General features: G+C 34.0%; 2 protein-coding genes across 5 annotated transcripts in view; one reads left to right on the top strand and one right to left on the bottom strand.

Annotated features, from left to right (window-relative positions):
- Nucleotides 1-21,455, top strand: part of LOC149089725 (CD109 antigen-like) — a 105,716-nt gene extending 84,261 nt beyond the window's left edge. For 2 of the 3 annotated variants that reach the window (XM_089240768.1, XM_089240847.1), the window contains 24 exons: nucleotides 869-931; nucleotides 1,241-1,429; nucleotides 1,629-1,778; nucleotides 2,119-2,259; nucleotides 2,909-2,957; nucleotides 4,344-4,457; nucleotides 4,945-4,968; nucleotides 6,058-6,163; nucleotides 6,308-6,425; nucleotides 6,597-6,710; nucleotides 11,184-11,300; nucleotides 11,444-11,572; nucleotides 12,026-12,194; nucleotides 13,182-13,370; nucleotides 13,567-13,645; nucleotides 13,865-14,045; nucleotides 15,246-15,338; nucleotides 15,595-15,781; nucleotides 15,950-16,179; nucleotides 16,336-16,497; nucleotides 17,497-17,690; nucleotides 17,910-18,084; nucleotides 18,181-18,286; nucleotides 20,249-21,455. In XM_089240768.1, the coding sequence (XP_089096894.1) occupies nucleotides 869-931; nucleotides 1,241-1,429; nucleotides 1,629-1,778; nucleotides 2,119-2,259; nucleotides 2,909-2,957; nucleotides 4,344-4,457; nucleotides 4,945-4,968; nucleotides 6,058-6,163; nucleotides 6,308-6,425; nucleotides 6,597-6,710; nucleotides 11,184-11,300; nucleotides 11,444-11,572; nucleotides 12,026-12,194; nucleotides 13,182-13,370; nucleotides 13,567-13,645; nucleotides 13,865-14,045; nucleotides 15,246-15,338; nucleotides 15,595-15,781; nucleotides 15,950-16,179; nucleotides 16,336-16,497; nucleotides 17,497-17,690; nucleotides 17,910-18,084; nucleotides 18,181-18,286; nucleotides 20,249-20,430 (3,261 nt within the window). In that variant the 3' untranslated portion in view covers nucleotides 20,431-21,455. The remainder of the gene's footprint in view (nucleotides 1-868; nucleotides 932-1,240; nucleotides 1,430-1,628; nucleotides 1,779-2,118; nucleotides 2,260-2,908; nucleotides 2,958-4,343; nucleotides 4,458-4,944; nucleotides 4,969-6,057; nucleotides 6,164-6,307; nucleotides 6,426-6,596; nucleotides 6,711-11,183; nucleotides 11,301-11,443; nucleotides 11,573-12,025; nucleotides 12,195-13,181; nucleotides 13,371-13,566; nucleotides 13,646-13,864; nucleotides 14,046-15,245; nucleotides 15,339-15,594; nucleotides 15,782-15,949; nucleotides 16,180-16,335; nucleotides 16,498-17,496; nucleotides 17,691-17,909; nucleotides 18,085-18,180; nucleotides 18,287-20,248) is intronic. The other variant, XM_089240921.1, reaches the window with a different exon arrangement.
- A 2,564-nt stretch (nucleotides 21,456-24,019) lies between these two features.
- LOC149089724 (uncharacterized) overlaps nucleotides 24,020-27,540 on the bottom strand; it is a 39,122-nt gene continuing 35,601 nt past the window's right edge. For both annotated transcript variants that reach the window (XM_089235348.1, XM_089235343.1), the window contains exon 2: nucleotides 24,020-24,525. In XM_089235348.1, coding sequence (XP_089091474.1) covers nucleotides 24,175-24,498 — 324 coding nt within the window. In that variant the 5' untranslated portion in view covers nucleotides 24,499-24,525 and the 3' untranslated portion in view covers nucleotides 24,020-24,174. The remainder of the gene's footprint in view (nucleotides 24,526-27,540) is intronic.

Below are 27,540 nucleotides of genomic sequence, written 5' to 3'. Positions count from 1 at the left end.
ACAGTTTTGTGTGTTTCTCAACTTTTTGGGGATTTAGGATTTTGTTGCTTATGATTAATTTTAATTAGTCAGTAATATTATGCCAGGCATAAAATACAGTGGAAATCTTATATCATTCTCAGACCCGAGCATTCATTTTTTCGGAATTTTCAAAATGTTTTTGCATTTTTAATACTCAAAAGACATTAAAAACAAATATCAGCAAATCTTTGTTTTTTTCAAATTTCCATTTTTTTGTGAAGAAATAAGTCACTGCATTCAGTTTTTTTTCAGCCAAGATGATGCAGAGTATATTCACCTTCACATACAATTTTTTCCAGAAATTTATTGCTAAATTTTATGAAAGCCCCCAAAGTTCATGTTCACTATATTTCTAATCCAAAGCTTACACAGTCTTTTAAATCAGTCTCAACTCCCTGAGGTCAAAAGAAAAAAATTCTACAGCGAGAAAAAAGCAACGCACAGGTTTGTGGCACCAGTATCTGAAAGGGATATAACAACATTACTTCCCTTCCCGTCCCAATTTCTGATAGTGTTAGAATATTCTATCAAAAAGATACCTTCTGTATTAATATACTGGTCCCTTGAGTATCATTTTATAGGCGTTTTATTGTGTTGCAATATTACTCACTAGAGAGAAAGGATCGTTAGACCATGCTTTCGCAGTCCGTGTGCTCTCTGAACACCTGGATCAAGCAGGCTTTTGCCTTTATACTCTGCACAAGGTTTCCGTCCTCGTTGAGCCGGCAATATTACTAGCATAAATAATGTGAAATATAACAAATACATGTACACGATATGTATGTGTTTTTAAGTTTTGTAGATGTGTTAATTTATTTATATATAGGTTTACTTTTTATCTTTTTAGGTTGGAGAGTATGTCATATTCCATGTAAGAGCTGACTATTATGTTGGAAAATTTTCTTATGTGGTATGTATGAAGTTTTTGTGCTTATATGAAAACACATAATAAAATTCACATAGGCAGTAATGCTATCTGCCATTAATGCAGAATTAGTGGCTTTGTGAGAGATAAGTTACTTAAACTCATTAATTGCCAAGAAAAAAGGAATTTAAGAAATTTAAAAAAAAAAAATTGTAGGGGAGGAATTAAATGTAATAGCATAAATACAATTCGAAATAATGCTGACAATAGATAGAATGTGTTGTGAAGTTTCTAGCACTTTATTTAATGGTGAAAGCTGAAATTTGACTTATTTTGAAATTATTTTTTCTCAAGATTGTTTCTAAAGGTAATATACTAGTCACTGGTAATGAAGAAATGACTTCAAGCATTAAGACATTTGCTGTAACAGTGTCAGCTGACATGACACCTTCTGCAACTATTATCATCTATCATATTGAAAGAGAAGGAGAAGTTGTTGCTGATGGACTTACGTTTTCGGTTGATGGTATTTCAAGAAACAATGTAAGAGTATATATTATTTTCGTTTTTTCTTCTTCATAAATTTAGTATAATAGTTGAGAATAGATAGAGCGTGATAGTTGATAATGAAGCTCATAATTGCATCTTCATTGTCAGTCATCTGAGTTGTTATATTTAATCAAAATTTTATTTCCTGTACATTAAGTGATGTCAAAAATTTTCTTGCTGATTTCTCTTTTAGGTAACTCTGACGGTGAATAAAAATAAAGACAAATCTGGAGAAACAATAGAGATTGTGATTGAAGGAAAGCCCGGTACCTTTGTTGGAATTTCTGCCACAAACTCTGTGCTTCATAGTATGCGTGCTGGAAATGGTCTCAGTTATAGTGAAGCAAGTTTTTTTTATATATAACTGCTGTGATGTAGTGTTGCTATTATTTTATAAATATAAATATTGGTTTGTGCAAAAATAATAAATTAAGACTGTTGAACACTCATATAGTAAATTATAAATAACTTATATCATAAACGTTATTTCAAAATACTGTTATTTTAAAATTAAACTTTAAAAGTTAAAGGAGGGGACTCCTCTCAACCTTTTAAAAGCTTACCTAACCAACAGACAGCAGATTGTAAAATGTGGTGATATGGTCAGTAATCTAATGAACTTAATAAATTAAAAAATTTAAAATAAAAATTCATAACGATTGTTGTTTTTCTTAAAATTCTAGGTCCTTGAGAAGATGAACTTACATGGTCGGGCAATGGATGACATCGATAGCTACTCTTGGCTGCGTAGTGATGCCAATTTCAAGCAGTTTTTAAAATTCCCACTAGGTTCATATGCTGTTGATGCAAGCAAAATATTTGAGGTAAGAAAGGATGTGATTAAAAATTGTCTTTCGTCATTTCCTCGAATGTTTTTGAATGGGGCTTTGGAAGTGTTTCAGACATGTGTGTGCGCATCTTGAGCTTTGTGAATGGAATTCATGAAATTTTGATTTCAGACCTGATTCTGAGGATTGCTTGGGCCCATGATACAAAATATGGGCATCCCACACATCCTGCATCAGGGTCCCCATGGTTGGGATCTTTGCTGGGGTCCCCGGCCATATTTTTCATAGTATTTCTCTACAGTAAATTTATAGTGCTAAAAAATGATAGGAATTGCCCCAGGCCCAGGGGCTGGAGCTCTATCAGCCCCAACCTTGTGGAGGGGGACATGAATATGAAGGTAAGGTACAGTCACCCCCCCCCCCACACCCGACCTTATTGGTTGTTAGTATTTGCATTGCAAAAAAAAAAAAAATTCCCATGTAATATTTCTGCTATCGTGTGCCGAAAAAATGCTAGATGAATGATAATGATAGATGATGAATTGGAATAACATAACTATTTTTTTCAATTATTTAAAAATAGCGAGCTGTCAAGTTATAGTTTTATATTTGTGAATTCTTAAACACCGCTACTAAGGCTTAAAGAGTTATTTGAAAGTTCTATCAATTTCTCTTTTGTTTTCAGCATAGTGGAGTGGTGGTGTTCACTGATGCGACAGTTCCAAAATTAAAAGGTAGCTTCAAAGTTTTTTAATGTTGTTTGTTTTAAACTTATATTTCTGGGTCAGATTTTAGAGTTCCAGATTGCAGAGTAATAAAGTGTGACCTATATTTTCATACATTATACTCACATGTTTGTAAATAAATTATAGAAATATATAAACAATGTTGAAACTTGAATAAGATCTAAATCAAATCTAAATGCAGTCAATCAATCAATCACAGATGCTGATTAAATTTTAGACTTGAAAAAGAACAGTGAAAAATTAGACATGAATTACACTCATCAGGGGCCGTTCAAGTATTACGTAAGCAAATTTTTTGCCATTTTTTGACCCCCCCCCTTGTCAGCAAAATTTCGCCATCAGCTCTGCCCCCTCTGAATCCTAACTCATATTTTCATAAAGGGTGGTTGATGACGTAAGCATTATCCAAATCCCCCTCCCCCTTGTCATCAAAAGTCATAAAATCGGAACCCCCTTCCCCCTATCGATGATGACGTAATACTTGAACGGCCCCTCAGCAGAAATATGGTTTTTTTTTATTTTCAAAAAAAAAAAAATTAGTAATAATTAAAAAAAAGTAAAAACATTAAAGGTAAAAAAATAGTTTCAAGTAAAATTATTTAATCACTATTTCACTCATAGTTAGAAAAATTGATGGCAGATGGCAGCACTACACATAATAAGCATTACACAGAAACAATCTTCACATTAGGTTCACAACACATGCATGCACATTCTGGCATGTACTAGTTTGTTAGAAATTCTGTAGGGGAATGTACACAAGGTGCATGTACAGTTAAGAAGTAGTAGAAGAAATATGTGATAATAGAGTTTAATAAACATAAAACACTGATTGTCGTGCCTCCTCTAATACTGATATTGATGAATTTCAATAGCTTACTGTAGCAATAAATATATTAGAAGCATTACTCTTATCTCAAAAAATAGAAGAAATATTATGCATGAAAAAAAAAACTGAATAGTTTGTATTCGATTTTTTAGAGCTCCAAGTTCAACAATCATTCATTTTCAGTTTCTAGTTTCCAATTGCACTGTTTTGCTTTAACTTTTCAAGCTCGTTTTCAAATGGCCTATGTGCTAGTTTAAAAATTTTAATTTAAATAAACAAAATTAAGTTAGTGTGAAAGTGTGTGGCATTTTACATTATATTTAATTCTTGTCACATCAATAATAGCAGCATGTTCAAAAGAGCTGCACACTCTTTTGACCTGCTTGAAGAGTGAAGAATTTAATAGATTTTTATTCACTTTTTCTGTATGAATTTATAGTTTTTTTCACAACTGGGAATCATGTGGTAAACTCTGAAAGTATTGTTTCGGCATTCTTATTTCTTAATCATTCGTTTCCATTAACTCACATTACTTATATTAACAGAGAGATGCAGTCGGATATCTGGCTATGTTTCCTGCATGGATGGTTCATGTTATCGTAAAGAAAAACATTGTGATGGACATTTTGATTGTGGTGATGGATCAGATGAAAGCAGATGTGAGCTTTTTTTTCGAATAGAAATTCTCTGATTTAAATTCAGAAATAAAATTTCAAATAAAAGTTACCAAGAAAAATCAAACAAATTCTTATAATTTTAGTAGAAATTAATTTTTCTCTATGTCATTTAGTTCTATTCGAAGCTGTGTGGGATTCCAGGATTTAATTCATATGCTTGTTATTTTGACATTTTCTGGGAATCAAATCTTCAGTAAAACATTATCAAATTGTATATTTCATGAATGATTGGATTGTTCCAGAACAAACTAAAGTCTCTGAATCTGTGTGGTGTGATGAAAATAATTTTTTTAATCCATCTATTTTAACCTGGATGCAGTTTTTTCTCCCAGTGGTCATTTTTTTTCATTTTTTTTTCAATTTCATTACATTATTGTGGCATCAAATTTTGCATTTATATTGCTATTTTGCTGTCTGTGATGATGTAATTCTTTCTTAAATGCATCCTACTTGGAATCTTCATCTTTAGTCCTTTGCAGAATACATAGAAAAGGTGAGTTTTAGAAGACAATTTTGATATTATAAAGTTGATTCCCATTTTAACGAATACGTTATAGTGAAAATCTTGTTTTAACAAAAACCTTTCTAATCATCCCAGATAAGTTTACACAGGAACAATGCAAAATCTGCTTTATAATGAAATTTCTTTATTATGAAGTGATTTGTCTGGTTATAACAGGATCTGACTGTAGATAATGCTTTTTCTCCTCACACAAAAAACCAGCAGAGCTTTTCTGGATTTAGATTAGAGATTCCTAAATTTTCCAATTTGAATGCTATTCAATATGATTGTATTTCAAAAATGCTTTGCAAAACTTCTGACTGATCTTATGGCACATCCTTTCATAATCACTGATGTGTTATCAACTCCCATGACAGTGTCATACATATATCAGAAAAATACATTAGAAAAATGGGAATTTTCTTAATTTTGTTCTTTGTACTAAATATAAAGATGAGAAAAAAATGGTTATTTTGTAAAAAATGAAGTTTTAAATACAATACCTACTATATTTATTACTTTAAAGACTATTATAACTACTATATTAATCTTCAGTAGGAATGTCGGTATCTGATCTCGAAGAGAATAAAAAGTACTCATTGTCTGAATCAGACATTGCAAAAAAAAATATTTAGTATAAAATTTGTGAAAAAATGACAAGAAGAACCCTCTAATTGTGCAAAACGCTCATTCCTGATGCATGCCTTTATAGCTAACTACTATTTTATCCTCTACTGAAATGGAAAAAATTTAGGATCAGTGTCACCATCCTAATACCTCACCATCACTATATTATAAAAATAGTGAACTAGAGGTATTAAATACCTATCAGAAAAAGAAAACAAACTCAATTCGGGCTTTAGAATAGTGTCTGAGTTCTGTCTGAACTCAGTTCAGGCATTACAAATACTGCATGTTTGATTTGTCCAAACTGACTCTGGCGACACTGTCAAGAGGTTAAAAGTGAATTTATCTACTGATTGATTAAGTTCAACATTTTTTCCCGGTTGCATTTAGAATTTTTGAACAAGTAATCATCACGAAGTTTAACTAGATTTATTGTTTTGTAATTTCTTCCAGGTTTCAGAAAAGATATGTTTGATAAAGCAGAATATCTTCGAACGAGAACAAACCATGTCAAAAGATTATTTGAAGAGACGTGGCTTTGGCATGACATTAATATTGGGTAAATATAATACAGATAACATTGATTGATTTTAATGAGCATTTTTTTGTTTTACTTGCATGAGTTTTTTTCCCATCATGGTGTAATTAGTTGTAGTGTTATTAATTATGCACCATTACTCCTAATTTTACGTTTCTTATTCAGGCCGTTAGGTTATTCGATTGTTCGAGTTACAGTACCTACTCTACCAACAAGCTGGGTCATTAATGCTTTCAGTATGAATAATGAAAATGGTTTCGGTATGCTCTACGTACCCATTCAGGTATGTTTCCTCCAACTTGTATTGCTTTAAATATGTAATAAGAAAAAAATTAATTTTTAATCATAAAATCATTATTCACTATTCATATATTTAATGTAAGTGTGCTGTTCATCAATTTACAAACACAAGTTTTTTTAAAAACGATAATTTGCATCATTATAAATTTTTCAGTATTCAAATGCAAAATCCTTCAACATGGTCGTGGAGATGCCATCAAAATGTGTCTTTGGAGAACAGTTAAGCATCAAAGTTACTGTTTTCAATTACCATGTCACTGATTTTGAGGTAAGTTGCTTTGCAAGTTTTTTATTTCCTTATATATATGTATATATATATATATATATATATATAAACAATATTTCAAAAACTACATTTTTTATCCTGTGGTGAATCTATTGCACCCGTAGGTAAGGGGATCCAGAGTGGGTCAGAAATAAAAATGCTTTCCTTGATCAATTACAAAAGCCAACTCACAATTAACTTACAATAATATATGAATTCAATTTTTAATAACAATTTCATTACAGCTGTTTCTACCCAAGATATTTTTGTCTGATTTATCTTATATACAAGAATGAAATTCCTCTATAATAAAAGAGAAGTATTTATGGGGAGCGGGGTAAAAGCACGATATAACCCAGAGTGTCAAAAATAGATTAACGGTGAGTTCTGATGGGGGGGGGGGGAAAGTGGAACGGAAGGGGATATGGACTAGAATAAGAGGAGGGTAAAAATTTGTATAGGCCAGATCTGTATAATATTAATGTTACAGGTAAAGCCTGTAATCAGATAAACCCAGGCTTCACCCTATCTCTATTCAGGTAAGTCAGGTAAAGTCAGTCTTATTCCAGAACCTGTAACATATATATTTTAAGGTAAATGTGATTTTAAAAAAATGTGGTTATTATACATACTTGTTGAGCATTTTGGTAAGTTTGATAAAATTTCTGAAATTAATCACTGTTACTGCCAATTATACATGGTAGCCAAGCGTCGTTGGTAAATTTGATAAATTTCCCTAACTTTAATCTTTTACTGGCGATTATGCATAGTATCCAAGTGTTCCATCATTGGTAAACATGATAAATCATACTATATGATATACCATACATGATAATTCATATATGTATTGTATCATTATATCAGGGCAAGATCGTAAAATTTATTAGCATTATATCAAGGTCTGACTTCATCACACGTACTAGACTCATTTGGAATTTTTTTCATATTTATCAAATTCACCAATTACACTACGGTATTATGCATATTCACAGACAAAGGCAATAAATTTCAAGTACAGTAGAACCTCGTTTATCCGAACATCAATTTTCCGAACAACTCGGTCAACCGAACACCTTTCTAACCTCTCATTTTCAGTTTTCTATAGTCAATGATGCTCAACAGTTGGTATTTTCTTGGAACCTGAACATTCTTATCTCCCAACTCGATAGCTTCCTTCTAATGTACAATAATCCCCTTCCAAACAATTGTATATATTGTATCTGTGAGCTACAGATGTAAATGTGGTGGATTTGGGTATAGTTTATGTAGTTATAAACAATTGACAAGCAAAAAAAACATGTGAATAGGAGCAGATTTGTCTGCCATCTTCTTTTTTTTTTTGTCTCACTAATTCATCTTAATTGTATGGGCTTGCTTTAATGAGAGGGAGGAGTGCGTCTTCTTGACAACAAAAAAGTTCTTATCACAGTTTTTTGGGGGGTATCATTTGTCTTAATTTCTATTCCTTTGTGTTACCAAATTAGTTTTTGAATAGATACACTGAAACTTTCACTTTTTCGGACACCCTTTGGCCCCGGATGTGTTTGGATAATCGAGGTTCTACTGTATTTATCAAATTTACCAACAACACTTGAGTGTTATTCATATTTGTTGGTAAAATGGATAAATTTACCAAACTTATCAAGATGATTGGTTTTAAACATGCACAATAACCAGTTACCATGTATAATAACCAATTTATCACACATTTACTGTAACACTGTAACATATACATCTAATTATATTTCTTTTTCCTCTCAGATTGTAGTCATCAGATATGGGTCATTCTCATGAAATTGGCCTAAATTTTGCCCATAGCAGCTGCTATGGGCAAAATATATATGGGTCAGGGGCGTAGCCAGAAATTTCGTTCGGGGGGAGGGACCACTTTCATTTCAGGGAGGGACCAAAGTGACAGAACAATGGATTTGGCCATCTTTTTCCCTTTTTTCGGTCATTTTCTCACATTTCGGGGGGGGGGGGGAGACCAGACCCCCAAGTCCCCCCCCCCCCGCTACGCCCTTGATATGGGTAAAATATATATTCAATGTAAACTAGTTTACATTGAATATATATTTTGGTATAGAATTTTTTTCCATCACTTTCTATTTATATTCCTGCTGCTGACATGTCACAACTCATAATTTTTTGATCAATACTTTTTTAAAATTCAGTTGAACAAATTTTCATTCCTTAAGAAAATGCCCTTCTCCTGGCTGTCCCCAGCCCAATTTTCATATTTAATAATTTTCTATCTTAAAACATAAATATATTCTTCTTCTTCAATAATTAATGTCTTTAGGATTAATATACTCTCATATTTAATCTTTTTTTTTTTCTAATTTTAAACATTTATTTAAAATATAGGCTTTAAAATAATAATTATTTTTTGTAGAAAAAGGTAAAGAAAAATATAGACATTGTTGTCGTGTGTAATTGTGTCATCTTGAATAGCAAAAATAATGGTTAATTATTTAACAAATTTTACTTATTTACAAGAAAAGAGATGAGTGTTTTCATTAAATGTCTTTCTTCTGGCTTCTTTTTTTGTGTGAAAAATATGTGATTGAAAATTATTTTCACTTTACCACGTATAATTTTTGTTCAGATGCTTCTATTATTTCTGAAAAGCATGTTTTCAACATGTATAGTTTTTTTTGTCAGCATTGGGAAACATAAAAATATCTTTCTCTTGGCTATTTTTCTCTGACATTAGGTAACAAGAAGGAAGGTTTGACCATAAGTTGCGGGTGGGGGGGGGGGAAGGGGGGAGTAAACAAAATCCAAATTTCTTGGTTGCAACATCAAGCTACAATAATGTTTCATCTAAAAACATTGCTTTAAGAATGCAACTTGTGCTCCAGGAAAACAGAGACAAATTAGAAATCTGTTGTACCCATAAAAGCTACAAAAAAAAAGGAACGAGCAACACAAATAATGAAAAGAAATAAAAATTCAATTGACAAAAATTAAATTGACAATTCCCAAAAAAATATAAAAAAAAGAACTGTACAAAGTATCAGTGCTTGGCCAAAATCAAGATAAGCAACAAAAATAGATGGACATGTTGTAAATGTGCAGCATAAATGAAGAGTTTATTATTTTGGATCTGTTGATATATCCTTCTTACTAGTGATGTGTGTGAGTGTAAGTAATTATAACCAGAATATTCAATTGAACAAAGACACATATTTAATAGAGATTTAACACTTAAAATGAGAGACAATATCTGTTGCTGTTCAGACTTGAGCAGCCATGTTTTTGGGCTGTTGTTCAAAACTCTCAAAATAAATACTTGACTAATAATGTGTTGTCAAATACTAAAAACAAAAAAAAAAAAAAATAAATTGTTTGTTCATTAACATAATATTCTAACACTGAATATCAAAAATTAACATTTTTGCTTTTGCTAAATTCACAGTAGAGGTAAAAACCTTTTTTCCTCTAGAATGGATTGCTTTACAAAAGTGGAAAATAGCCAGACAGGTAGCAGCATACTGAAGTGGTATAAGAATGTTTAAATAGTATGTTTCTTGATTAACATTGAAGGAATTTATCTAAATTTAAATTTTGGAAATGTTTCATTTTGAAGGAAAAGTAGTGGAAATGTTACCTTTTGATTAAGATTGGAGCTAGTCAAGTCTGAAAAGTTAGAAATTTCTATGCAACCCATTGATTCCATAGGGTTTGACCTTGCCAAGGAAGGTATCCTTACTACTCTCTCAAATAGTAAGAAACAGAATTATTCTTCAGTGGAACCTGCTCTAAACGAACACCTTCACAAACAAACACAATTTTGGATTACATTGATTGGACTCAATACATTACTATCAATTAATGGAGTCCCCTTGTTAGTCGACAAAATTTTCAATCCCATGGCATAGGTTATTGAGAGATAGAAAATACAGAAGTTTATGGAAAAAGGTGGATGTGTTGTTCCCTTTTGATAGAAACGACTAACTTTACATCATAATTTCTATCAAAAATATTCCCGGTTGCATAATCTCACAGAGCTTATCCCAAAGATTCACAAACCATTGAAAAGTGCATTTTAAAAAAAAGTAGAAATGTTCCCTTTCGAAAATAAGCTACTCAAATATCAAGATTCCAGGTCGGATTTGCTTATCTCTCAACATGGTTAAACAATTTTTTTCACCATAAGTTTTGAACAAACTTTGCTGTTGACTATTTCATTTATGAGCAGGTATCAAATAATTTGTTTTTGGATTTTTTGGTTGACATTTTTCTTTGAGCAAGAAATAAAAGAAAATTATCAATTCCGTGAAAATGGTTCATATATTTATCTGATACATCATCTAATAAAAGGTGTTTAAGTCTTTCTAACACTTAAATATCAAAAAGTTGTTTATGCAGAATTGAGATTATTGTAATAAGCTTGTTGTGGAACTGATATCTTTTGCAATGGAAAACATTGTTATCAGATATTATGATATTTATAATTATTTTTCTTTATAGGTTCTAGTTTCACTTGCAAGATCCCCTAATTATAGGTTTGTGCAAGTTGAATCTTTTGGGATTGTTGACTCATATGATCCAAGAACATCCGAAGAAGAACAACATCATTTAATTTCTGTAAGCATTATAGTAAATGCATCTCCAAAAATGTATCTTTCTCAAAACTTGCTTTTTTGGATCATGAACAATTTTGTAAAGAATTTGTGTAATTCATAATGGATATTTGGTTATTTACTATGCACCTTTTTTTTACCTTTCAGATTAAAGCTGGACAGTCAGTTGTAGTACACATGCCAATTGTAGCTACAAAGACAGGTACAGTCAATGTTACCATCATGGCAAAGACTTTCATAGCCAAGCATCTTGTTACAAAGACTCTTCTGGTTGAGGTGTGTGCAAAACATAATCTTACTTGAAATGAATGGACCAATTTCTGTGATTAATTTAAGGCTTTTCAATAAAGACATCATTTATATTTGTTCATAAAATCTAATTTTTAACATTAATTACTTATAGTAAAAATGTCTCCGTATACAATAGAAATCATTCATACCATATGGAAGAAAAATATTAACTCATAGTTCTTGTTCGAATAAATTTGCAAATATTTTCATTCATATGAATATCCATTGATTAAATAAATGAATAATTTAGGAAATGATCATGTTTTCATCTGTAGATTCACATTATCATAAAAAGTTTAATAATAAATATATGATGTGAGAGCATTTATAAAATTCATAAAACCAGATATATATGAAGTACAAAAGTTGGATAATCAAGCTGAGATGAAGATGTAAACTTCAATTGTATATGTAAATAAATATTACATTTTTTTTTAGCCCTCCGGCATTCCTCAGTTCAAGCACACAAGCATTGTTCTGGACCTGACTCGAGGAGCCTACCTCATAAAGTATTTAGACACAAACTTGACAGATTCTCCTATCGTGCCATACAGACAAGAACGACTATATACTTTTGAATCGAACAAGGCTTCAATTTCAGTGTCTGGTAATTATTTCCCTTTAGTAGAATTTTTTTTTTAATATCTTTGTTTCTATTTGTATCACAAATTAAACTTCTTTTCTTACTTATTTGTCTATACCAGAGGTTCTTAACCATTTTTAGCCATGACCTAAACCCAAACTAAACAACATGATCAACTTCACAACTATGGCTCTGTTTGTTCTTCAAAATTTGTAAAACCAGTGACACAATAAGTGTGTTTATAAACATGGCCCTCCACAAGGGTTGGGGCTGACAGGGCTCCGGCTGTGGGGCCTAAGACGATTCTCATTTTTTGTTTTTGCATGTTATAAACTAACTATAGAAAAAAACCTGTGAAAAGTCTGGCCTGGAGGCCCACAAAAATTCCCAGCCTAGGGCCCTGCTTCAGGATGTGGGGGGCCATGTTTATGAAAGAATTGTAATGAGATTTCATTTCAGAAGCCCTTGCAACCAATATAGTTTGCGTCAGAACCTTTAGTTTAAAAATCCTTAATGTATGTGATGTTTACTTATCTATTTGGAAAAAAAAATTCGAAAGTGAAAGATTTTTATATGAAATTTTATTTCATTTAACTATATTAAATTTCATTAACATGAATTTAATGTTTATTTGATACATGGATTTTTTTGTTAATTTTCTTAGAGTTATTTTCAAAAGCCTACATCTACTTTAGACTTAAAATAAAATAAAATTTATTCATTTTATTTATTTATTTATTCAATATTGGTTGTCCGAGGCCTAAGCAAAAAGATTTAGAATTAATTTCTGTAAAACATATTTACCATCCAGAGTCTATGATAGCCTATATGGATGATAAATTGTTCCTCCTTATCTTGTGTATGCAGTAATTTTACCAGTTGCTTCAAAATGTATTCATCTTCGGAAAGCTGTGTTAAATAATTTCATAACCACTCTATATATATTTTTTACATCTGAATATAAATTGGAAATGTTTTTATCTAACTATTTTTTTATATATATATGAACAGGTGATCTCTTTGGAGCCACTTTCCCTACTATGCCCATCAACGCATCGAGTATCCTGAGGAAACCTTCTTGGTGTGCAGAGCAGAATATGTTTTCTTTTGCTGCAAATCTGTACACACTCATGTTCATGAGACTCAGTGGAGAGAGGAAGCCTGCTACGGAAAAAAAAGCGTTCCACTATCTGAACATTGGTTGGTAGAAACTGATTTATTTTGCATCTATATTTACTTCAAATATGTTTTGATCTTATTATAGTGAGGATGATGATCTCTTCAAAGTAAAAAAAAAGTTATTTTTTATTACCACCAGAAAATGATCTAGCACAGTGATAGCACAGTTTTATTATAGTATTTTGTTTTGATTTTTCCGCCTGTATTGTTATTGTAGGCTATCAGCGGCAGCTCAGCTATCAAAATGCAGATGGATCATTTTCACCTTTTCGGTGGAACTCTGAACCAAGTGTCTGGTATGTCATTTAATTTTTCCTAAGTGTATTAATAATACATGCATTTCAATATGCTAACTGTTTGCAAAAATTTTTGGTTTTTGAAGTTATCCTAATTATCAAAATTATATGCCATTACTAGAGAACTAAGTAATTGGGCCGTTATTTCATTGAACAACTATGTAATGAAAGATAAAACAAGTGCTAAGAATTAAACAATGAAATTTCTTTCATTTAAAGGTTGACAGCATTTTGCGCTAGGATTTTTCATGTAGCAACGTTCCAGGAGTGGGAGAACTTCCTGTACATAGACCCATCGGTGATAGCAAAAGCAGTAGCTTGGCTTTTGCGCTACCAATCTCCTGTTGGAGCATTTTATGAAACCACCGAACATCTGTACGATAGGAAAATGAATCTCACAGTAAGTAATTTGATTTTATTCATTTGTAAGATACTTTTCATACTGAGAACAGCTCATAATAAAAAGTTTCTGATATTTGAAATTTAATTTTAATTTAAAAGCTTTACTTCACTGAATGATTACTAATTATATCAACATATACACAGTGAACTACAAATAATCTCCAAAATGAAATGGGTGATAGACAAGCCCAAATGGAACGTAAAACATCTTAGCAACTTTGCTTGTCCTATCTCTAACCATTTTAAGTTATGGTGGAAAATGAATTATTGAAGAAAAGCGCATAGTCTCAAAAAACACAAATTTGTACAGTTTCTGAAGTACCTACATACAAACTAAGCACATATTCGGAAAAACCGGAAAAAATCCTACGAAACAACACCACCTCTATTAGGATATCTGGATTTAATGGTGAACTAAAAGCACTTAGAGATTGGAGAAGTGAAAAATGAAATTGTCACAGAAATCTACTAAGATGTTTACTTTGACAAACACTGATTTCAGTGATGTAGAGTAAGCAAAAGGCTAACTTTCTTCTGAAGTAGAACATGATATGGTTTATAGTAGACTCTTTCAGAAGCTGGTGCAATAGACAAGTTTTTAGTAAATTTGTCTGATTGTAGCTAGAAGGGTGTTTGTGGAATTGGTGATTCAAAATTTTGGCAACAATTTAATTTTGAACTTTGCCAATGTTTCAACGCTTGTAGTTCACTATTAGATTCAGATATTCTGATGGAAATGGTGACATCTTATATGATTTTTTTTTTCTGCACTTTCCAAGTATGTGCTTAGTTTGTGAGTATGTCTTTCAGAAACTTCACAAATTCTGTTTTTTTCAGACTCGACGAATTTTTTGTCCCCATAATCAATTATCCACCATAACTCAAACGGTTTGAGATAAGACAGGACTGCTACAGTGTTTTACGTTCCACTTGGGCTCGTCTATCACCCATTTTTATTCATCAGAATATTCGCAGTTCACTTCGTATAATAACAGTAATTGAGAAACTTTAATACTGGAAGAAAAAAAGACTTTTAAAAGAGAGATGTTTCTTTTATATGAACTAAAGTATAAACAACTAGTATGGGACCTTGGTGTCTCCTGGGTGGTTTTTAGTTCATCAAGAACAATGTATTGTTTCACCAACCCTTTCTTTACATGAATAAATGGGTTTGATTTGAAACTCATGTCTTTTACAGTCAGATCGTCTGAATGATCATGTCAGGTATCGCAACATTTCCTTGACTGCTCATGTACTCATAACATTAACAGAGGTTAAAGATCTTAAAGGTGTAAGTATTTTTTGAGCTTATTCTTACTTCTCAGTAAGCTATTATTAAGCTATAACATATGAAATTCATAAATTTGGTTTAGAATATCCAGCAGAAATTGTTATTTTATTTAAACATTCTTTGAATTTTGCCTGTAAGTGACAAAAATGTGTATGACGTTTGTTTTGACATTTTTTCATACTAATATTAGGTTAAAAATATTTGTATTAATATTATTCAGATTAATAAAAGTAAATCATCAATTAACCCATTTCAGGATTTAGGACTGAAGGCAGTTAGAGCAAAGCAAGCGGCTCGGCGGTATCTTGAAAATATGCTTCACATCATAAAGGATTTCACGGATCCATATGATATCGCTATTGTTGCATATGCTCTAACAATATCCAAAAGCACAGAGGCGGAGAAAGCATTCAGTATTATGGATGGGACCATGAGAGAGACTCGTATGTTGAGCATGTTTTTTCATCGTATTTAGATTATTATTTTTTCCACGAAATTCATTTTTACTAAAAAAGAGTTTAAAGTTTACATTTTTGTTTATCAATATAAATTATATTAGTTATATTATTATTTTAACAATATTCCGTGCATTTATTTATTTTTTTTTGCAGGAGGTTTCCATTACTGGTCAAAATCTTTGGTTCCTGCTGCTCATATGAAGATAGAAAACAATCGTCCATATATGCTACCCCGACTGCCTCATTTGTATGAATCATCAAATATTGAAACAAGCGCATATGCATTGCTTGTACATGTTCAAAGGCAGGCTGTGATACAGAAGGAGATTGCTGAATGGCTCAATGTACAAAGATCGACTGATGGTGGATGGGCATCAACCCAGGCATGTTTTGCATGCATTGACTTCAGTTAAAAACTTGTACATTTTGTTGTACACCGAGCATAACAGAAACCATCGTGCTGGTAAAATGAATTTTTACCACACTGCATTTTATTTACATGTGCAGTTCATGTTTCATGTAAGTTTTTCGAATTCCAGGACTCATTGGTGGCTATGCAAGCCCTGATGGATTATTCAGTAGGGTCACGAGCTCGAGATATAACAGATGTAATGGTTACTATAGAAGCCCCCTCATCACCAGGGTTTTCAAAAGTCTTCCAGATTGATGACAGAAACCTTTTGGAACTTCAGACCGTTGAGGTATATTTGTAATATTACAAATATTTGAGTGATTTTGAGCTGCTGAGAATCAAAGTGATATAATTAACTGAAGAAAATATTCTTAATTTTTTATGATAGTTTGTTTTTTAATTGAATCAAGTCTTAAATGCTATAAATTATAGAACATTTTTGTTCCCTTTGAATTGCATCTTCGATTTTGATCAGATATGAGTATATTTCGTAGAGTTCTTGTACTTCTAAGTCACAGATATATTCTACATTTATTATTTGTGGTTATAAATACAAATACTGTATTCTCCTGAATTACCCGGCATGCTGCTGCAAAACTCAAGGGTCACCTCATTTTGAATGTTGGGGTCTGGTCTGGTTCCTGGCATGCCTGGAAAAGTAAAATTTAATAAGGATCACAGAGTTCCTTTATCCAATTCGATAGATTTTTATAATGAAGGTATTTAAGAATTTTCCAGAATCTGCAATTCGCATTCATTTTCCCCAGCATGCTTGTCTCTCTCATTGTTTTCTGGCATGCCAGCTAATGCTGGAAATACAGTGCATATTCACACTAAGCAATATGCCTTATGAGGTGACTGGGAATTGTAACTCAATATGATGTGTTAAGGTTTGTTGTAGCAATAAAAGCAACTGTATTTCTTGGAATAAGTGCCATATGGGCATAGGTGTACGCAGAATTTTCTCGAGGGGGCATTTTCAGATTTTTTTTTCCTTCTGGGGGGAGGGTTTACTTTTTTCCCTGCAAAATAACACTGATCTTGGCTCAAGAGGGGCTTTAGAACCCCCTTTGCATACGTCAATGCATATGGGTGTATCTATTCAACTTCACAAGCATCAAAAAACTGTATTTTTTAGAATGTAAGACAATCCAAAAAATATTTCAATTTTTTTTTCAAAAAAAAGAAAAAAAAAGAAAGAAAAGAAATCATGTAAACAATATTTTTCTAAATTAATATTTTTACGACGTTTTTCAACTGAGTATTTCAATGGAAATTTTTCATTTAGATTCCAAATGCTTGGGGACCTGTCATCGTCAAAGCTCAGGGGTCGGGAATCGCTGTAGTACAACTATCTGTGCAATATGGTGTTGACTGGAAGCATTTGATTGTTCCGCCGCCTATATCTTCATTCAGTCTGAATGTGCGAGCCCACTTCTTTGGTAGGAATAACTCCCACGTCACAATTACTTCTTGTCAGAGGTGAGAGATAATTTTGATACCCAATTTTTACTTTGATTTATATAAATTTTTCACAAAGCAATAAATTTAAGATAACAGAACCATTCCAGAAAAATATTTATATCAATCTTGTTTTTAATAATTAACAAAACTTGATGATTTATGAAAGGTTTAATTTACCTATCATATCAGTAGAACTAATCAATAACTTAATTTCGTTATTTTTTAATCTTGAAATAGCTGGAATCTATTGTCAGAAAGTATTTACAGTGGCATGGCTGTTTTAGAACTGGGCATTCCCACTGGATACGTTATCACACAGAATGAGCTTCACAAAATTGTTCGAGCTGCCACAGTTCGTAACCTCAAGGAAGCTAGAGCTGAAGAACAAAAAGTCATATTTTACTTCAGCTTTGTAAGTCATATCTATTTTCGTCTTAAAAAATATGAATAACACACATATCTGTTTACCTTTCATTACTTATATATTTTTCTGATTTTTTTTACATAGCTGGATTCATCACCTATATGCGTATCCTTCAACATACAGAGGTGGTACCCAGTAGCAAACCTCACGAGGTACCTTCCTGCCAAAGTTTATGATTACTATGCTCCAGGTTAGATATTTACAGTTATTTTGAAATCAAATCATAAGGGGCTGTTCAAGTATTACGTAAGCAAATTTTTATCCATTTTTGACCCCCACCCTTGTCAGCAAAATTTCGTCATCATCTCTGCCCCTCTGAATTCTAACTCATATTTTCATAAAGGGTGGTTGATGACGTAAGCATTATCCAAACCCCCTCCCCCTTGTCATCGAAAGTCAGCAAATCGGAAACCCCCTCCCCCCCCCATCGATGATGACGTAATACTTGAACGGCCCCTAAGTTACATGATATTTTTCAAAATATATTTCTCATATATTTCCCTTTATTACACAGTTAATATGAAAGAGTTATATAATATAAATTGAATGCAGGCAAAGACACCATAATCTCTCTCCACAGAGAGCAGACAGCCCTCCAACATGGTACTAAAAAAAAAAAAAAAAAATTCGGGTATTTGCCATTTTTATTTCCAATACGGAAGACAGATGGTATCACTCCCAAACATGAAATTCTTAAATCTGACATCATAAATACTTTATTATACACATACCTTCCAACATGCACCAATTCATTAGAGAGCACCAATTTATTAGACATTCCCCAGAAAAATGTATATGTGGTGCATGTGCAATTTAGTAATCAGTAGAAGTATCATCACACCCCATCCATGAGGAGAGAGACAGGGAGGAAGACAAAGGGCTCTAGCTTGAGAAAAAGTTCATAAGGATTGATTGTACTATTTATCAAAATTATAAATTTCCTATTAAAAACAATGTAAGGACTTCATTGAAAATCATAGGGTAGATGTTCGCTGGAAATTTGGGATCAGGCCCCCTCCTCCCACTGGAATTTAGGCAGTATCATCTTGACCCCCCCCCCCCCCGGTGTCATAGTGGTGGTCGTCTGAGGATGATTCTCTGTGGTTCCCAACTTCGAGGAGTGAATGCGAGCCGATCTCCCCCTTAAAAAGTCTCGCCACACAGAGCAACAGGCCTACAACAATACAATTATTCAATCATTGCATTTCACCCATAGTTAGAAAAAAATTGATGGCAGATGGCAGTACTACACATAACAAGCATTACACACAAACAAACTTCATGTCAGGTTCACTACACATACACGCACTTTCCAACATGTACCAATTTGCTAGAAGTTCCTCAGAAGAATATGGACGAGGTGCATGTCTGGTTCAGTAGTAGTAGTAGTAGTAGTAGTATCATCTTGACTGTAAGGCCAACGTAGGCACTGCTTGGGGGCTTCAAATGCAGAGAAGACCTCATAATAGAGAAATATTGTTAAAATTTTTGAGAGTAAATATGTTAATTGGTCATTGATCATTTTTGTCGCACCACTGTCATTTTCTGCACACGACGGCTAATTAGACCGGGACCTACAATTTATTGCCGATTCCGAACGCCATGTTTGTTTTTTTTATTCTCATCGAGAGGTTGGTGCGCTGACCCCTCGATGGGGGACTCCCTGCGGTAGCAATTTTTTGCTGCGGCCAAGTCGCCGTTTTTTGTTGTACCCCTGTGTCAGGAAAGTTTTCTAACAAGGACGAACCGGGTATTGAACTCGCGACACCTCTAAACATCCTTTGGTACTTTAGGCAAGCATCTTATCAACCAGGCTCTGGCGCCCCTGTTAATTGGTAGGCAGGCACTTCTAGCCACGTGGCAGCACCAAAAAAATCACTTTGCCTAGGGATTTATGATGTTGTTAAGACAGCCCTGGATGTGTGTGTATGTGTGGAGCCTTCTCTTCAGTATAAGAAAGTGCATGAAATTATATAATAATGTCGAGCAAGATTTAAAACACAAGCCCATATAATTTGGCCAGTTCAGCTAATTTCAGTCTGATCATCTATGCATCATTTATGAATTACTAATTAAACTTGTGCAATAATATACATATATTTTTTTCCTTTCTTCACACATTACATGTTTTATTTCTTTTCTAACTCAACAGAAAGGTATGACGAAACCATGCTGGACATGTATGACTTAAATGTCTTGAGTGTGTGCCAAGTCTGCGGGTCATACCAGTGCCCTTACTGTCCAGTATTTAGTAAAAGTTCCGATTTGAGGTTTGACGCATTAGTTTTACTGTGGACACTCTTTGCAATTTTCTTCTACTACATGTACATTTGAAGTCATGTGAAATTTCATTGTATCACTCGATCCGATTTGACTGACCGAAAGGAGCCATAGTCATCAAAACATTTCTATGTTGGTCTCACAGAGCATATGTATATTTACGCCGTGTAAATTGATTTTGTACATATGGCATTATACAGCATTTATTTTGAAAATCCTGTGATTTGTAACAATTTTGTTAAAAGTGTATATTAAATGAATTTATTATATTTATGCGCTGAAGAGTAGCAATGCAAGGATTTTGTAAAGCTGGGATATATTGTGAATATGGAATCATTGATCAGGTTGTACCAAAAAAAAAGAATGATATAATTAAGCATATAAGTATATGAACTGTGACAGAAAGTTTCGTCATCATAATAGTAATTGATTATTAATTCATTTAATTTATCATACATGCTTGTTTTTAATTTCATATACATATGATCTATAGTTTGAAACTGAACAATATACAGTCAGACTCGCTTATAACAAAGTAAAAAAAAAACAAAAAAAACCAGAGAAACTATTTGTTATGCACGAACTTCATTTTATATCTGCACCATAGGTGGAGACATTTTATATATTAGTGGCAGAAAGATAAATTTACAGATAAGCAGATATAGATGAGATCACAAAGAAATTCCTGACAATTCCATCTTTGAAAATCGGTCAAAAATTCATGTTAGGCGAGCTTTGCTGAAATTGGTGTTTGTTTTAAGCAATTAAAATAGCATAGATAAACAATACAAAGTTCACAGGACACGGAAAAAACTTTGTTTTATTAAAAATTCATAATATCCATGTTCGTTATAAGCGAGTCAGTCTGTTCTTAGTTTTATAGAACTATTTTTCTAGATTATAAATTTGATTGTTGAAAATATTGATTGATTCTCCATGAACTGCATTGAAAAACTGTCAAAAAATTAAATACGGTAAATATTATTCTCATTGTATTGACAAAACGAAATTCATGTGCTTAACTTATTTTACGTTATGTAAATAAAATGTTTACATAAAAAATTATGTTTATTGCTGCATATGGATTCATTATTGCTATTTTTTTATTGCTGCATGTCCTAATATGGCATGGCCTATCAGAGTTTTGATGTTTGACTATTTTGCTCCCTACCAGTGCTGGCGCCATTGTAAAAGGAATTTACCCGAGAGTGCAGGGGTTATCAAACTTTTGTCACCCGCGGCTCCCTCCCTCGCTCAATTCCTGATTCATCATTTTCCCCCACAGTTTGGAGAACACTGCCCTATATATATATATATATACGTTACTGCCAAAGCCCAAAATTGGCCAGTTCATGAAGTGACCAAATTAAGTGATCCCTGGCCAAAGTTCGATAAAGAAAGGCATGATTCGGGATCATCGTCAATTTGGCTTTTCGTGATAATTATAGCCACTGGATAAAGCTTATTCTATCCCTATTCTATATCCTTATTCCAGTTGCCTTAGTGATAATTATAACCCCCCCCCCCCGCATTCGCGGTTTTTTTCCCTTAATTGGATTTTTTTTTTCAACTCAGAAATTGTCATTCATGTGTTTTGTTTACAAAATTCAAGTTGTGCATGTTTAGGATGGCTTGCTAATGACATTACTGTCATTACTAGAGCCGTGGCAGCTCCCAAAAAAGAAACAGATACCTCGGGTTGGATTAACCTTTGGCCACAATGTACGCTAAAGGACACAACCATTTCTACAGAGCCAACTGAAGAGACTATAAAAGACATTGCCACGTTAGCAAAACAGGTGGGTGGAGAAATGTTCAATGATATGGATATAGAAGTCGAACAGCTAGTTAATAGCAATTCACAGATATTGACCAAGGAGCAATTAATGCAGTTGACTGCTCCTGAAACTGAAGCGGTACCAGATAAAGAAGTAGAAGACAAATTTTCACCATGAGTAACATAGCGGAAGGGCTTTGCATGCTCAAATAAGATTGTTTTTATGACAGATCTCGTGGTACGCTCTTCACCATGTAAAAAAATTGGTAGAGGAAGCCTTGCCATCATATTCCAACATACTTGATGATATGAAGAAGAAACGGCAAACAGAAATCACAATGTTATTACAGAAAACATCGCCAAAAAAAAAAAAAAATCGCTGCACCCTCTTTTACATTCCCTTACACCTCTGCGTTACTCTGCTCTTCTCATGCTGTTCAATAAACGAGATTATACAAGAAAAACTATGGTTTCGATTATTCGCGGATTTCCCGTATTCGCGGTCACGCCAGAAACGTAACCCCCGCGAATACGGGGAGCCGACTGTATGTTCACGTTGGTTATGGAAACCCATGAAACCGCAGTTACGATGTGGTAATAATTTTTTTTCTCCAAAATTTGGCAGAAAAAAACTGTTTTTATAATTATTTTTATAGTTTTTTCTCATCACGGAGCAAATCCAATATAGCTGCTATATATAGATAATGTATCACACGTTGGTGATTAAAAAAAAATAGATTTGGCTCTTATTGGGCCATTTTACATCAGCACATCGAGCTGTTGCCAGTGATCTCCGGCCACTTCGCGAAATGGCCGGCCAAAGTCCGAATCATTTCTGCAATTTGGACTTATTCCAAAACTCTTGGCAAATTCTCGAATTGGCTTTCCCCGTCGGGAATTGGCCGCACTTCGGGCTCTTTGGCAGTAACATATATATATACGGAGTGTACAGGGGTAACAGCATTTTACTAGAGAACCGTTGATCATAGAGGCACACTTCCAATTAGAAAAGTGTATCCAGTAAAACGGTTTACCCGTATTCAATGCCGCTTCCCCCCAACGTTCCTCCGTTTTTCGAATTCAAATATTTCAGCAAATTTGCATTTGAAAACATGAATGTTTTTTGTTGGCATCAGAGGAGACGGCAACAATGTCCTGATTGGGTTATTGAGCACAGGGTGTTCATATAAAATGTTAATTTTTTTATTTTGATAACTATACACAACCCCTTGCCTATTTGGCAAGTCAAATCAATTAAGCTTTGAATTTATTTTTTGCGTAAGTTTTTCTTCACATTTTCGAAGATAAAAATCCATATATTTTTTTCGTACAAGTATTGTGGAAACTGATGAAACAACAAATTCCCATTCTTACTCAAACAAATGGTCTCTGGAAATTTCTCTTGAGCTGATAAGTACTGTGAGTCCCCCCGGCTAGAAATGCCTCTCTGCCTACCAATTTGCGTGCTTACTCTCCAAGTTTTTAATTAGATCTCATTTTCTTGAGTTCTCGTTTGAACTTGAGGCATCCCGGGTCATGCACGGGCACGACCACCTAGATAAAGTAATAAATAATACGTGTAATATTTAGGAAGTCGTGGCTCGGTGCGTTAAAACGGCACTGCACACAGTTTTGGTCACTCATTTGTGCTTGCAAACTCTCTAGATCATTCGTTTTATCAGCTTTACTACCCTTCTCCCATTTTACCAATTTTCTTGAACAATCATTCCTCAAATTTGCCGCCAATAAGAGCTTGTCGCCCTAGGCTAGGGCCACTGCCCCTCCCTCCTGAAAATACGCTTCTGGATATATCATGGTTTCAGCTTGATGGAAACTTAGAGACAACTCAAATGAACATTTCGAATCTTGCGTAAGTAATAGAACCTTTATTTATGCTATGTTGGCACTCATTTATTTACAGCCCAGTGGACAGTAGCAGCGTACAACAGCAATCTTGGGAAAGCCAGTGGTGAAAAAATACAATGAAGCGTACAATAAGAGTATAAGTCTTTGGCAAGTTTTCACCTATAGTGCGAGTGATCGTCGTCGACGTGTTCGTCATCGTGGTGAAGTTGATGATGTTCGTCATCGTCGTCGCCGCTCACAACGTAGTAGACATGGTTATCGTCGTGGATGTTGTAGTCATCCAGGAGCGTCGGCTTCTCGAGGGCGTGCGGTTCTTCAACGATCAAGTGCGGCTCTACTTCGGGTATGTGGTGATATTTTTCGGGATGGATTCTATAGTCGTACCTCGAGCTGTGGCCACTGTAGTGCCCGTACTTGTCAACGTGTAAAATTACGCCACTGTGTCCCAAAATTCCAGCTAGGGATGAGCTTATCGCCATAGCTGCTGTCAACAGCAGAATTTCAAGCTGTAGAAAGAGGGAGAGACACATTTTTTAGATCTTTACCAAGAAGAATCATAGCATCTTTTGTGAGAAAATACATAAACTGCTCTGAGGGGACTCTTGCATAGAGAGGCCACTATAACATATCTTCAGGTGGCTTTTTTGTGAGATTAGAATTTTCTCCTGTAGATTTAATGTCGCTTTACCCAGTGTTTCCTATTGGGCAATATTGGACAATAGGGGGGGGGGGACGAAGGAATAGTGCAGGGGGGTGTTAGGAGCTCTGGATGTAACATAGGATCCTATGGGCTGATTTAAGTTAAAGGGCCGCTGAGAACAAAAAAATTTCTGAAGGACAGGGCGATGGAATAAAATGTATAGGAACCTCTGACTTATCCCTTCACGAAAGGGCCACATTTATCCGGCTTCTTTCCTATAGGGCCACTTTTTTGCGGCCCTCGGGTGACACACGTGTTAGAACCATAGCTATACGGCATAGATGTATACCTCCTGCACTGTCTAACACAAGGGTTGCTCAACATTTAGGCGGGCCACTTCATAGATTTGAAATCATGTCGCGGACGACTTCACTGGTTTGAAAATATGTCGCGAGCCACTTAAGTGATCTGGAATAGCACTGGTCACTTACATGATCTGTAAATGTGCCAAAGATCAACTAAGTGATCTAGAAATGTGTGGCCGCTTAAGTGATCTGGAACTGTGCCGCGAGTAATATAATTTAAGTGTAACTGCACCGAGGGCCACTTAAATTCTCTGAAACTGATGTGCCGCAGGTCAAGTGATCCGTAACCACTGCTTGAGTGATCTGGAACGGTGCCATGGGTTACTCAAGTCATCTGTAAACATTCCGTGGGCCACTCAAATGCTCTTTCATTGTGCCGCGGGTCGCTTAAGTGATCTGTAAATGTACAGCTTAGTTAATTTCTACAAAATTAGGTTTGAGGTTGCTAGTCACATAGATGACTCCAAGCATGACTCCCACATGGGTGGGGCTGATAGGGCCGGGCCGATTTTCATCTTTTGGTGTTCTCTCACGCTATAAATTCACCATAATGGGTCCCGTGTAAGTCTGGTCTGGGGGCTCAGCCAAAGATCCCAGCCTAGGGACCCTGCTCCAGGATGTAAGGCCATATGACTCCAAGGGCCACATTTGACTCGCAGGCCATGGGTTGAGCATCTACGGTCTAACAAGTACGAAGTCAAAGAAGAAAAAAGAACAGAACCATTTTTCTTTTTGCTGCACTCGTGATCGTTGATTCTTCGGATCCCCAGAATAATGCAGAAAAGAACCACTTCAAGGCACTAAAAAAAGTAGATTCATCGGATCCGAGAGTGTGAAGGTGCTGGGCACCTACAGTAATTTGTGGCACGTGTCCGATAGGGCTGGACAAATCTATTGCCAATCATACCCGCGGCATTTAAAAATTTCGACCGGCATGCATTTTTTTCTACCACTTGCAGAACGCGGGCAAAAGAGAAAAAAAAGAAATTGACACTTTCGTTTGTTTTCCCGGGCCCCAGGGCTAGAGCCCTGTCAGCTCCACCTATGTGGGGGCGATGACCATGATGTCCATGTAAACGTGAAACATAATGGGAACTGGGCTCAAAATGAAATCATATACTATAACCGGGCTGTTCTGGAAAACGGCGAAAACCTCCTTCCAGCGAAATAGTACATCATGATGGTATTACAGGAGAAGAAAAAGGACACCTTATAGTTTGCATGTGAAAGCATAAAAACAAATTTTTTCAATTTTTAAAAAAATATTTTATGGCCCTATTATACAGTATATAAAGGATCAGAAAGGGATAAAATTCTGCGATTTTGCTTCTAAAAATTGTAAAAAAAATTATACGCATTTATTTTCTGCACAAAAATATCAGAAAAAATATCTATCTCAATAAATATGAGATCTCTGCTGCCACCTATCAAATAAAAACTAAACTATCTGTTATAATATTTCAAGGAAAGTTAGTTGTTGGTTTCAAAGCAGTATTCAACAAAATGTGTTATGATATATCATATAATATTTGTTTTTATACAACATACTGGTGTAAACTTTTTGTGCTAAAATACCGGTTAATATGGTTTTATATTTGTCGAAAAATAATTTTTCGTAAACACCAAAACAACAACACACACATCAACCGGTATTTTGGATGAAATGAAATTTACACAGATATATAGCATTAAAATAACAAAAAATTATGGTTTCATATGAAATGTGTTGCTCATTTTCCACATCGTTTAAAACCAATGCCGCAACTAGATGCCTGATCACCCGGGGAAGCGTTCATTTTGACGCCCCCCCTTGTAATGTTGAAGGAGAGGTTTGAGAATGAAATTGGCGAGACCCGCCTGACCCCCCCTTAGTTGCGGCCCTGTTTAAAACAAAGACAACCGTTTTATTTTAAAGAATTATAAGAGATATAGTTTTCACTAAATATAGTTATACTTTATAGTTATACTTTATAGTTATACTTTATAGTTATACTTTATAGTTATACTTTAAAGTTAATTACGTACTTTAATTATTTACTTAATTAACTTTACTTTAAAGTTATAGTATTTACTTTATATAGTTTTTACGGTTACAGCATGTGTTCCGGCTTGAAGTTGCTTCTCGTATTTATATAAGTAATATTTATTGAATTTTGTCACTTTTTAGTAATAAAATAAAAAAGTTCAGGACTGAAAAAAAATCGCTTATATATATATTTTACCAACTGATATTTGTTTTAGTTTTTAAATTTTTACGTGTGAAAAATTAAATTTTTGTATTTTTTCAATAATCATTGATTTACGATTACATTGGTTTACGATTCACAGCGAAATTTTTCCTCTCCTTGATGGTAATTTTTTAGATTTTACTTGAATTTGAAAATAAACAGTAGAATTTTTATTTTTTCTGACATCTTTGCTGTAACACCCTGTATGCCTCTAAGGCCGGGATTACACTATAAAAGTTTGGTAAAAGATCTTTCACAAAACTTGAAAAAACAACCAATCAGCCTATT

Source organism: Pholcus phalangioides, unplaced genomic scaffold, assembly GCF_987345545.1.
Source record: "Pholcus phalangioides strain wild (caught in Gottingen) unplaced genomic scaffold, Ppha-v1.0 ptg000001l_1, whole genome shotgun sequence".
Taxonomy (NCBI): domain Eukaryota; kingdom Metazoa; phylum Arthropoda; class Arachnida; order Araneae; family Pholcidae; genus Pholcus; species Pholcus phalangioides.
The sequence above is the reverse complement of the archived record's forward strand: the minus strand, read 5'-3'. Positions and strand labels throughout refer to the sequence as shown.